We start from the raw sequence: 13071 nt of genomic DNA, 5'->3' as shown, positions 1-13071 counted from the left end.
CGTATAGCTATAAACGTTAACCGCTCATTTATTTGAGCGCTAGTTAAGGGTAATAAGAACTCTGCAAACCAATTTCAAAAGAATTATGATAACAGAAATATATGCTTTATATAAACTTTCTAGGTTTTATAGTTTCTGAGATTTCAGCGAACATACGGACATTGTTGCTAATCGGGTGTATCCTAATTTAATATGTCAAGAATGGGGATTATGCAAGACGCTTATTAAATTAAATGTATGAGAACGGTAAAGAAAGCACACACATCACCCTGAAAAGGCAACAAATTATAAAAGTCAGTTTATTAGATTCTAACAGCTACAATGTGGGATTTATATTACGAATACCTTTGGAATTTTATATATATATTTATATTTATATATTATTAGAAAAATATATAAAATTAAGATGGAACTTCTTTCGATTTTACAAAGTAACTTATATGTATATATTTTCTCCGGATTTTGCAAAGTCCGTAAAACTGAGAGATTTAGTCATTTTTGATTGAACTTCCAAAACCCACAAACCTATTATTACTAAGGCCCCCATAATATAAATTCATACCAACATACAAATATATTTTTAAATAATAGTTATTTGTGATAAAACAAGAAGAAACGCTATAGTCGAGTGCCGCGACTATAAGATACCCGTTACTGTTTTATAAAATTTTAAAATAGTTTTGCGAGAGGAAATTTACAAGTGCCATCTTTTGTAAGAACAAGCACGTTAAGTAACTGATGGTGACGTCACTGTCCATGTGAGGTCTTATAAACTTTATTTCTTCACAAATAGCGAAATAATGTTCCGATTTAAAAAATCTTTAGTAAATCAATAGATATTTACAAAAATAAGTTATGCAAGGCCAAATGAAGACATACACTATAAATATTATGGACGCCACAGTTTTCGCGGTTTGTGGGCGTTATAATGGGCGTGGCGTGATGAAAACTCGCGTCGAGCCGCAGTGGCATTCCTAAGCCTAACTTTCTAGCTCTTATAGTTCGCATTTTTGGGCGGTGCAGGATGCTGAAATAAACATGCGCTGCGTAAGGACCTTAAGAAACTTAATCTCAACTTTGTATCTCTTATAGTTCCTGAGATCTCAGCGTTCATACGGACAGACAGACGGACGGACATTTTTGATCTTTTACTCTACGAGTAACGGATATAAAAATTAAGGTTATATATGTCATCTGCGGTAAGTAACGTATAGCTCAAAGTTTATTTTGTACCGTCCTTTATTTATTGTGTATTTGCTTATTCACAAACTCAATTGTGAAGGGATGAAAAGACAATCGATATCGATAGTATGCACACGGTTAACTTATCATGCCACAAACCGCTATATTTCACCTCTTTGGTCTTAAGTATGACTATTTTTTTGGAACTTCATAATCTTTATAATTAGTAGAATATTCGTACTAAAAGGATATAGAAATAAAATCTTATCAATTTTTATTATAGATTTTGTTTTTTTTTGCATTCGTGGATTTCTTGAAACCATTGGGTGTAGCTATTTTTTTAAATATGTGTTTGATAAATTTAAAATTATTTCTTGGTTCATTTTTTTTGTATTTTTTATTTGCCTTTTGTTTATTTGGCAACGCAAACAGTTATTGACCGGATTTCAGCTGCCGTAAGATAACATTACAGTCTTAATGGCCCATTTCCAATGACAAATTGTACAATACTAATATAAAACAAGAGGAAACGCTATAGTCGAGTGCCGGGACTATAACATACCCGTTACTGTTTTACACAATTTTAAAATACTAATTTTGCTAGTGGAAATTACCCAAGCGCCACCTATTGTCGAAGAGAGCTGACGAGTAACTGATAGTGACGACACTGCCCATGTGAGGCCTTATAACCTAAATTTCTTCATAAGTATCGAAATAATGTTCCGATTTGAAAAATCTTTGGTAAATCGAGAGACATAAACAGAAATAAGTTATACAACGTCAAACGAAGGCATTCATAATATTATTTTAGGCGCTACAGTGTTCCGCGGTTTGTAGGCGTTAGAGTGGGCGTGGCCGGATAAAAACTCGTGGGAAGTTGCGGTGGCATCCCAAAAATATATTCTGAAGCCTAAGTTTCTAAATCTTTTAGTTCCCGAGATTTTTGGTTTTTCGGGTTTTGTGGGCGTTAGGGTGGGCGTGGCTAGATGGGAAAAAAATTCACATTTGGGGCATCATAAAAATCTACATGTTTAATCCGAATTTTCTATCACTTATAGTTACCGAGATATCAGGTTTTCTTGAAAATGCGAAAACCGTCTTTTGAGCTTGGTGGGCGTATGGGTGGGTGTATCCAAATAAAAAAAAAAGATGCGCTGGCATCCAAAGTTTATAAATACTAAATTTCAACTTTCTAGCTCTAATAGTTACCAAGATTCTAGCGATTTTAGTTTTTCGTGATTTGTGGGCGTTAGAGTGTGCGTGGCAGGATGCTGAAATAACCTTGCGCTGACCCGGGACTTCAAGAATTTTCATGCTTAATCTCAACTTTGTATCTGCTATAGTTCCTGAGATCTCAGCGTTCATACGGACGGACGGACGGACAGACCGACATGGCACAATCGACTTCGTTATTGATCCTGATCAAGAATATATATACTTTATTTACTGATTTTGGTGAAGAAATATCCTTAGAAGATAAGATTACTTTAAATAATGAGGATAAACTTGGCATTTGTTACTTGAATGAGAAAAAGGTTTTCCTATTACATAACTGTGTTGAAAAATAATAAAATCGCTAGGTACAAACATAACAAATTTATTTTTATTATAGCACATTTCTCAATAAAACGTCGCCGGATACAAATTGTACCTGGCGTCATTTTCATTAAGATAGGTGTTGAAATAAACATAATATAAAAAAAGAAATTTTTTAAAAGTTAAGTAAGTTTTTTATAATTTTCTCACTGGGTTTTATAACGTAAACAAGTAAAAGTTTTGTGGAAATAAAGTATAACCGAATTGGAGATTGAGAACCAGTTCTTTTCATGTTTTTACAGTAGCTTAAAAACTTGTATAGGCATCTTCACATAGCGCTGAGTTAAAGGGCAAGCAGCTGATAGTAATAGGAAAAGTAAACAAACAGAAAGTACGGTCTTAATGAAATATGCAACAGAGCTGACACCTTAAATTGGTACTGTAATTATTGTAGAGTTACATATGAATATTACGGCAACTGTGCTTGCTTAGTTTCATTTACCACTCCAAGGGTGCTATCGTTTCTCTCTTTTCTTTGCGCATGATCAGTGATTTTTATTGAATTGGAATTATACAATACAAAATAACCAATTTTCATTAACTGTGTTGTAAATCAAAGGTAAGTTTATAGTGATTTACAGATTTTTAACTAATTAGAATATATTTAAAATATTGCAGTCATATACAAGAGGTACAAAAATATTTAAAGATTTCAACAAAAAAAATTATTAAGAAGAATCCATAAAAAAATTTGCAAGTCTGTGTCTTTGCTGAAAACAAGTACCCAATGTAGGGTTTGCTTTTTTACTATAGTAGCTCCAACTATGCTATGGAACACTATACATACATATGTATAAATGTATGCCTGTGCCTTTCAAATCCACATGTAGAACGGGTAGACAGAAGTTAGCTTAACCATACATTTACATTGGTTAGTTACATATTAATTAATAGTATTAATTTAAATCTAAATAAAAAAATCAATTGTTTCGATTAACATATTAAACGCATTTCCAATTTTTCTTAAGCCATTTTTTTTTCATTATTATTGTGGATTATGGTTTAATATATATACTATGCACGCCATCTATTTTGCTTAATCATTAGGCCAAAGCCAATTTAACTTATTTGCGAAGAATAAATTACACCTATAACTATTCTATAAGGTATCAACTATAAGTAAAGATTCTTAAAAAAAAGGTTTGGTTACCGCAATCTTTCTTTAGAAAGGGGATTTTTTAAAAATTTAATATCAATAACAATTTCATAATTACTTATTGGTTTAAAATTAAGCAAATAAAGTTTGAATTTTACAAGTTAAATTAGTTCTGTTGTTGTTTTCTTGTTTCGAAATAACATTACGGATCTCCGAAAAACTTAAACCTACATATATATTAAATATAACAATTTTTCAACTACCATTCAAGGTACATGGATCTCTGAAGTACAGCCGACTCTACAATGTCAAACAATTACTGAACAATGAGTACTAAACAATATTACATTGAAATAATAGATTTCAGATAACAGTGCAGGAAAATAAATCTTAAAAAATGACGGTAAGTGTTAACTCACGAAGATTTGGTTGAAATTAATTTTTTTTTTTAGCACTATGCAAGGCATGAATACTTCCATAATACGCAAAACGATGCCTTAGCCTCCGATACCGGTATATCAACTTACAATCACATGAATTACGGAACACAGAATATTAGAGAATATTTTATCGAGCCATGTAATTTAAGCAATCAAGGACCAGACGATTACAGTAGCGAAGGCCAGTACGCCAGTGATACAATACCAACAACCGTAGACAAAAGCAACAATAGTTATATCAACGACTACATAGAACAATTTGGAGCGCAGGAACAGCATGAAGCTGAAGAGGAATCATTTGATAACTGGAATGAAAACAGTACAGTCACAACTCCATATGAGGTTGAATTTGTAAATCAAAAACGTACCTCACAGAAATTATTGCCTAAGCTGCCAAGCAATATAAATGGGAGTGCGTCATCAAAACCATGCCCCCCTCATATGGATATAAACCTAAAAACAGAAGGTATGTGTATAAAGAGAGAGCAACGTCATGGTGGCTGCAAGGCCAAAGCACACGAATGTGATCGTCACTTTTTTCCTGGTGATGACCAGAATATCTATGCCGATAATATCAATGGATATACTGGTTTTGCCTTCTCATCGGCATTTCATAACAATGTAGTATCAGCGGCGCCATTGCGTACCTTAGCGCAAACAGCGCGCTCTAACTTTTATTTAAGTCAAGATTTTTTTGAATTAAATGCAGACGTGGATCAGGCAGGAGAACTGTCGCAATGCGACTTTGCGATGGGTCAAACTGCTGCGATGGATTCTGGATCTGGCACATATGATGTCTTTGAAAACATGTCAAGGCCGTACACTTCTATGTTGCCCTTAGGTTACAGTGATTTCGAGGAATGTTATTACAATATCGACAATCTATCAACGTATAGCGACACTCCGCAAATTAATAATGCACAACTTAATCTCCAAAAGCAAAGAAAGTTTTCGTTAATGATGGCAATGACTACAGCATCTGTGATAGCATCTGGTGAGACTAGAGTGCCAGTGCTTTCAAAGCATTCTAAGAAGCCTACTGAAACCCGAACCGATTCTTTATTAGGAAGCAGTATCATTACCAACGCCGCTACAAGAGCTTCAGAGAGAATGTTGGAGCCGAAATGCTGTGGTGGAATTGTCACTCCAGGTGACACTGGTGCTGTCGCAAGCACCCCATCTGTTAATACGGCTACGATTTCAAAGACTAGAAAATTGCCAAAGGTTCTGCCAACGCCACAAAACAAGTTATCGCTTCATACAAAAACTACAGGGACAGAAGCATTAAATTTTTCAAATCCAATAGCAGAGAAAATTCATCGTTCAAAGCAGCTACCAAAGCTGCCAACATCATTATCACAGACCAAACCATATTCAGTACCTAATTCGAATTTTTCAACGTATTGTGCCTTAGAGGCATTGTCATTTAATTTGCTAGACAACAAATCGGCATCTCCATCGCCAACAGAAATAACAGTAACAACAACCTCATTTCCGACTGTAACATCTTATGAAGACAGTCCTAAACCATTTGCCTATTCCTATGAAAGTAAAGATCCAATAGAAGTATTTTTGTCTAAGTCCATCGAAGCAGATCCCGCGCCGTCATTTTCAATTGAAAAACAATGTGTGTCAGTGGAGCTTTCAAACAATATTATCCAGGAAAACTCGCCGCCTTGTCACATACCTGAAATCAGTACAGCCAATCCAGACATCAAGCCAGACCATTGTGATTCTTTTATTGATTCGATTTTCCAAAATGAAAAATCACCTGATTCATATATCAATCCTGAATCGGCCTTATTTAACATATCTGAATATTTGAAGCCTTATACATTAGAAAAAATTACGTTTACCGGAGAAAAACCAAATCAAATCACCGATGCTGCCAGTATATCAACCACAGCGCATCCTAGCAATGGAAAGCTAAGTGGAGAAATAAATGTATTGAAGTCGACTTTGTCATCAGGTGACGCGCTCGTTCCATATTCCAACACGTGTCCGACTAGCTGTGTCAATTATAAACCATTAGAGGTTGAATCGGGTTCAAATATTTTAATGCAAACCAACTTAAACACTAATCCAGCGGAATTTATAATATTACCATCGTCAAGTTGCATTCCTGCTCTTTCCTTATCTTCTAATTTAATTTCTGATCATTTAACGGATGCGGATATATTTCCCGTAATAGGTTTTCCTCCCGACAAAGACGTAACTGTTAAAGACAGTTTCCAAAACAACGCGTTCACAACAACTGTTTACATAAATAATAATGAAGTTGTGCCAGTAACCAAGAGCCAAAACGCTACACCGACTTCAGAAGCCCCAATCATATCCTACTCTGATTACATGAAGAAATTTGAGCTACCCGATTTGCCACAACCAATCATGATTCTCTCAGAAAAATTACCTGTTACTCAAAGTGTTTCTGGTGCTGTTACGGCTGATAGTGAAGCCGAAAAAGAGTTAGATGTTGAAAATAGATGTAGTGAGTTGTTACCTTCGTATTTTACTAAACTCTTTAGTGAATATAACGCGCCAATTTCTTCAAGTGAGATTCGAGCATCTCCCATCAACGATGAAATTGACAATTCTTTTTATATGAAAACGGAATCTTCAATACCGATTACCACCACAGTATGTTCAGCAGGGCCTCCGAGTTATTTTCCGGAGAATGAGGCAAAAGAGAAAAATCATTTAACATTCGACGATACCTTTTACGACAGTTTTAATGTTGACATAATAGAACTTACTGCATCTGTTGCACAAGTTGAATCGGAAAATGATTTAAATAATGCCCCAATTGAAAGTTTGAATAATAGTATAAACATTGAAAATGAAACCTCGTTTGAGTTTAGTATTGAAAAGACCTTGGACACAAGAGATATGAATCAAAATGTAAGCTTAGGACAGGGTGGGTATTATAGGCCCTCTCAGGCTCAACAAAAACCAAATGTGGTTGCATCTGCAGCAACAAGTGTACTTGACGGAATTTCAAAAGGATTAAAAGGAGGATTGGATGGCGTTTTTAGTAATGTCAGTTCATCAGTTGAAGCCACTCAAACGGTTAATGCCACCAGAAAAGCATTTAGCTTTAATTTGGCATCTAAACTTGTTCCGAGTGTCGGAGGATTGCTTTCCAGTTCGAATTCCAGCTCTACCAAGCAAACTCAAGCTCCAAAGAGTGTAACGTCTCCTACTCTTATAACATCAGTTGAAAATGATTCTACTGATAGCTGTACTTATGAGACAACGATATCTCCACCTCTTTATAAAACCGCAGAAAACCATTTCTATCCGGCGACACTTCCAAACACCTTGAAGGGGGAAACTCATTTAAACAATGTGGAAATGGTAGAAACTAGTTCTACTTTATTAGAAAATGTTTGTGACAATTACTATGAAAACTATGATGAGACACTTTTAACTGATAAAATGATGAATGCATGTATGCTTGACCGTAGATCTGAGTATGGTTTAATAGAAAATTCTTATTCGTATCACGTGTCAGACGAAGGACAGCTCGCAACTTTTAACACACAAAGTACATTGCTAAAGGATGTTCCAAATGAATCGGAACTTGGTATAGAAAATCTAAAAATAAAAAATAATCCAACGTATTGGCATGAACCTATGACAAAAAAAGGTAGCACATCATCAAGCGGTATGCTTGGATCCATTTTAGGGAAAGCAGCTGCAGCTGTGCAATCAGCAACGCACGCTGTCAATCAAGGTGCATCTACAGTAGTGTCAGTAGTGGGGCAAAAACAGACACTTTTACCCGCAACGATCAGTATACATGACATGGATGGTATATCCTCGACTACTACTACGATAAAACGTGAATCGAATGTGGACAGTTATCAACTGACTAATGAGGAATCTCTATCAAGTCCTTATAAAAATACTATCGATGAATTTGAGAACACCAATATCAAAATGCAGGAGTATAGTACATATATTGAAAAAGAGACATTCGTCAACTACCAGTCGAACGGAAATCAACATCAGTTTAGAAATGACTCGGTGCTTTCAGAGCAATCTCAAGTAATTAGTAATGTTTCAAAAGCATTACCGACGGTGCCGCCGTCAGGGTCCACCGGCAAAAAACTGCCCACCGTCAATGGTAAATCGGGGTTGCTAATTAAACAGATGCCAACGGAGATATATGACGATGAATCAGATTTAGATGATTTAGATGTTAATCCATCAATCGGCAAGGAACCGAGTTATCGCATTGATGGTGAGCAGGATGATTACTACATGGATCTTCAGCAGACGACACCGTCGAATCAGATAAATGGTTATTATGAACACGTCAATAATGGTTATGACTATCGAGAGGATTACTTTAACGAGGAAGATGAATATAAGTATCTCGAGCAGCAGAGAGAGCAGGAGCAACATGAACCAAAAATTAAGAAATATGTGAAGCAGACCAACAGTATGCTATTGACTTGTCAAGCACAATCCTCATTAGATTTCATTGACGAAGGACAAGACGATGACTTTATTTACGATAGCTATCACAGCGAAGAAGACAGTGGCAATTATCTAGATGAAAGCTCTAGTGGTAGCGTTGGGCCTAGCGAAGGACGAAATTTGAAGATGGATACAAATGGGGAGGTGGCGTTGACTTCAACCAGCATCCAAATAAAGAGCGATTCCTTGGCTCCAATAAAAAATCATATTCAAAAGCATGACAGTCTTATTTGCCAACCAACGGCAAAAAAAACAAGTTTTAACGAAGAAAAAACTTGCCCAGACCTTGATGAAAGAGAAGAAGACATACATGATCAGCTCTCCGATCTAACAGACTTAAATAATCTGTTACCGCAAAAGAAAAAAACACTATTGAGAGGTGAAACTGAAGAAGTCGTGGGTGGTAACATGCAGATGATACGTCAACCGGAAATCACAGCTGGGCAAAGATGGCACTGGGCGTATAACAAAATTATCATGCAACTTAATGTAAGTAGATAATATATAATTTAAGAATGCATTACAAACATAATTTAACACGTTTCAATTATAATGACAAATAATTTGTATCATATAAAATCCAATTTTGTACAGTGTTTCACAGTAGATAAAAGTTTTTCTCTAAATATGCCACCACATTGATCCTGACATACATACTGTTTATGTTTACAATTAATAACATATGTTTCTTACTAACAAGAATAAGGAATCGTTTAAGAAAAATGTTTACCGAAAACTTTTGGAAAAGCATTGGACTGCGGACATAAATCCGTATCAATCAATAGATGGTCAAAATTTGTTAAGCATTATGCGTTCATATCGTGTTATATATACATAAGACATTCGTTAACTAAACTGAAGGTTTGCAAGGTTAAATAACCCGAATGAAATTACGAGTTGACTTATGTGCCGAAATGTCTTCTATACTGTTGGATTTTTTTAGTCTTGTTATCAGCTATGAGCTCATTGCAAACCGTTTTTTATGTATATCTAAATGCGGGCAATCTTAAATTTGTAAATGGGAAGGTAATGTAAATTGAATTTCCTTCATTGGTAACGTAAGGTACGAGGTGTGTTCAAAAAGTAAGGTGACTCTTCAAATTTCGCGAATTTCAAATTTTTCGATTATCGATTTTTTTGTTTTGTTATATTGGTACACTCTTCCCTAACATCTGTACCAAGTTTCAATGGAACATCCTCTTTTGTTTGGTTGTGAGAGGCGTAAAGTTACAAGTTATTTTGCGAGCTCGGCGATTTTTTGCTATCGAAAAATATGGATCAAAGGATTTGGATTTTTTGGCCAAAAACAACACCACAATAATGCCTCAGCCACCATATTCACCGGATTTGGCCCCATGTGACTTTTTCTTGTTCCCAAAACTGAAGATAATCGTTTCTATATAGCACCTACATTTTTAATAGTTAAATATCTTATATCTTTTTTTTTTTTTTGCAATATTCCCTTTAAAATTAGCTGGAATGTTGAGTATTTTTAAACATTTTTGCAAGACGCCTCAGCACTCGGCCCATTGTAAAATATAAAATTCTTTGTTGTTTGAGTATATAGCAGGTATTAAGGTATTCGACGACCGCCATCAATCTACCATAGAGTATATATTTAAGTGGGCTCTTATGAAAAGTTGTATTTCGTTTGAATGAGCAGTATAAGCAGCACCACCACCTTCGTCATTATTCATGAGTCAGTTATGGAATAAAAACTATCCCATATGCTATAACCTGGTCAAAATGGAGAATACTGACTCAGTGGCTGAACGTACCAGTAAGCTAAGCATCCTTCTCCAGTTTCAATTGGATATTGCCCATGTAAGTTTTTTTTTTATTTGTGGCGGGGTTGGAAAGTTTGCGTGGAAATACTTCGATAATCTGCATCGAAAATGAAACGTTTATATGACTAGCTCGTATAAAACAATTTTTAATGTGGGACCGTCTATTTTAGTACGAATACAAAACAAGAAGAAACGCTACAGGGGAGTGCCGCGATTATAAGATACCCGTTACTGTTTACACAAGTATGAAATATTCATTTAAAGTGGCAACATCTGCCAAAAAAGCATGTTTACTAAATGATTGTCCACTGTCCATGTGAGGTCTAATAACCCAAAATTTCTTTATAAATAGAACATTTTATTCCGCCGATTTGAAAAATCATTGGTAAATCGATAGATATTCAAAAATATGTTGTGGGCGTTAGAGTGGTCGTGAAAACTCAAGCCAAGTTTCAGTGGTACCTCTAAAAAAAGTTTTCCCAAGTCTAACTTTCAATCTTTTATAGTTCCTGATATTTTCGCATTTTTGGTTTTCGTTTTGTTTTGGTTTTAGCCAGATGGTGAAAAAACAATACGCATTTGAGGCGTCATTAGGAACTACATGCTACTCAAATTTCGGTACAGTTACCAAGATATCAGCCTTTCTACAAAAAGCAAAAATCGTTTTTCGAGCTTGGTGGGCATAAGAAAGGGCGTGGTCGCATAATGGTCGCATGGTCGGTATTTCAGTACTTAATCTCAACTTTCTAGCTCTAATAGTTCTTGATATTTCATCGAATTTAGTCTTCCATGATTTGTGGGCGTTAGAGTGATGCTGAAATAAACTTGCGCTGCGTAAAGACCTCGAGAATCTGGCTGCTTAATCTCAACTCTGTATAGTTCCTGAGGTCTCAGCGTTCATACGGACAGACGGACGGCCAGACGGACGGACGGGCATGGCTTAATCGATGTCGCTATTGATACTGATCAAGAATATATATACTTTATAGAGTCGGAAACAATTTGAGCTGCACTGCATTCCTAGAGTAAGAAGTCTTAGTGATAATGCTCTTTTTCTTATAGTTCCCAATATTTCACAGACAGACATGGCAAGATCGATTTGGCTAGTGATTTTGAATTACTTATACACTTTACTTAAAGAACAAAAAAATAATAAAAATAATTTGCTTAAATAATAATTTTAAGCAAACTAGTAAACAGCTGAATATGCCAATAGCAATTGGTTGCAAGCTCAAAGTGTGTAACCGGCAGGGGAAGCGTTTCCGACTCTATAACGTGAATATTTTTTTAATCAGAAAGAACAGCCACATCGAAAAAGCTATGTTTTTCTTTCCGTATTAGCACTGAGAACTATGGAAAGTATCTTAAGTATGTAAATTCTTGGAATGCCTGCACAGCGCATATAATAATATTAATTTTAAATTATTTTTGGGTAATTACCTATCTACCAAAAACTCTAATATTTCGCATCCTTTTTTTACATTTTTTTAAAATATGTCCAAATTGTAGCTATTCATAATATTCCGCAAACCCTGAAAAGGTTAATACCCATGGCCCTGCCAAAGCTAACTTTATTATTACGAATGCTAGAGAATTAGTTCTTGTTAATATAAAATCAACTTAAGCAACTTTTTTATTAAAACTTAAACTAAAATTAAGGTGCGCAAAAACCCCCTAATACTTTGAAGCTTCATAATTTGCTGGCATAATTTTCAATACAAGAGGTAGTAAAAATCGGTGATGTCCTGAATTTTTAGTGTGGAAAAAGAGGTCCGACTTCTGGATTTCTGATAAAGACTAACCTACATAAATAGCGAAACTTTTAAGGGAACGGTTATAAGGGAGCGCTAGAGGCATGCGCAATAATCAGCAAAAATATTCTCTTAAAATTTCCCCTTTTAGTTCCAGGCTTGATATTTTTGTCTGTATACAAAAGCTTTTTCTAGGGGAATGTACAACAAACTAAAGTTCTTAGTTTGTAAGCTTTAACCGGAAAAAGATTATTTTCTGTAGCTTCATGAGAACGAATCTAGGCGCAACAAAGAATTAACTAAGTTGTAGTATACATTTCATCATTTTTGAAATCACAATATCGCATTAATAATCGTGCGTAGTATTCACAAACAGTTTTAGTTAACAAAATCCGATGCGATTGTTTAAAACAACTCTCTTGCGATATTAAGAATTGTGTATACATACTTTTGTGAAATAGAAGGCATCTGCCTGAATTTAATATAAAGAGAGTGAAATGCATTTTTAGCGACTGGAAATTGACTAAAGTGTTTTAAAATTGGTACACTTATCATAAAAAATGTTAGTAACTTTTACCTTGGATCATAGGGATATATTTTAAATCACAATTAATGTGTATCTATATTTTTATTTTTCACTAAAATCAAAAATTGTTTTAGGTACATATGTATATAGGCATTCAGAATTTCAGACGACTTCGCATTGAGTATTGGACTAAATGTATGTATAATATTTG

The 13071-nt window shown here is 35.0% G+C and overlaps 1 protein-coding gene across 15 annotated transcripts in view; it reads left to right on the top strand.

The window, feature by feature from the left end:
• Window positions 1–3045: 3045 nt before the first annotated feature.
• The window catches only part of LOC108102315 (protein unc-13 homolog B), a 33280-nt gene continuing 23254 nt past the window's right edge, over window positions 3046–13071 (top strand). For 4 of the 15 annotated variants that reach the window (XM_041818519.1, XM_041818520.1, XM_041818518.1 and 1 more), the window contains exons 1-2: window positions 12550–12896; window positions 12995–13055. Coding sequence is in view for 7 of the 15 variants with exons in the window: in XM_041818529.1 (XP_041674463.1) it covers window positions 4272–4277; window positions 4327–9285; window positions 12995–13055 (5026 nt within the window). In the remaining 8 variants the exon portion in view is untranslated. Of the gene's footprint in view, window positions 3338–4145; window positions 4278–4326; window positions 9286–12509; window positions 12897–12994; window positions 13056–13071 lie in introns of those variants that run through there. The other 11 variants (XM_041818528.1, XM_041818527.1, XM_041818526.1 and 8 more) reach the window with 8 other exon arrangements.

The sequence above is a fragment of the Drosophila eugracilis genome, unplaced genomic scaffold, assembly GCF_018153835.1.
Source record: "Drosophila eugracilis isolate 14026-0451.02 unplaced genomic scaffold, ASM1815383v1 contig_340, whole genome shotgun sequence".
Taxonomy (NCBI): domain Eukaryota; kingdom Metazoa; phylum Arthropoda; class Insecta; order Diptera; family Drosophilidae; genus Drosophila; species Drosophila eugracilis.
This window is presented reverse-complemented; position numbering and strand designations above follow the sequence as displayed.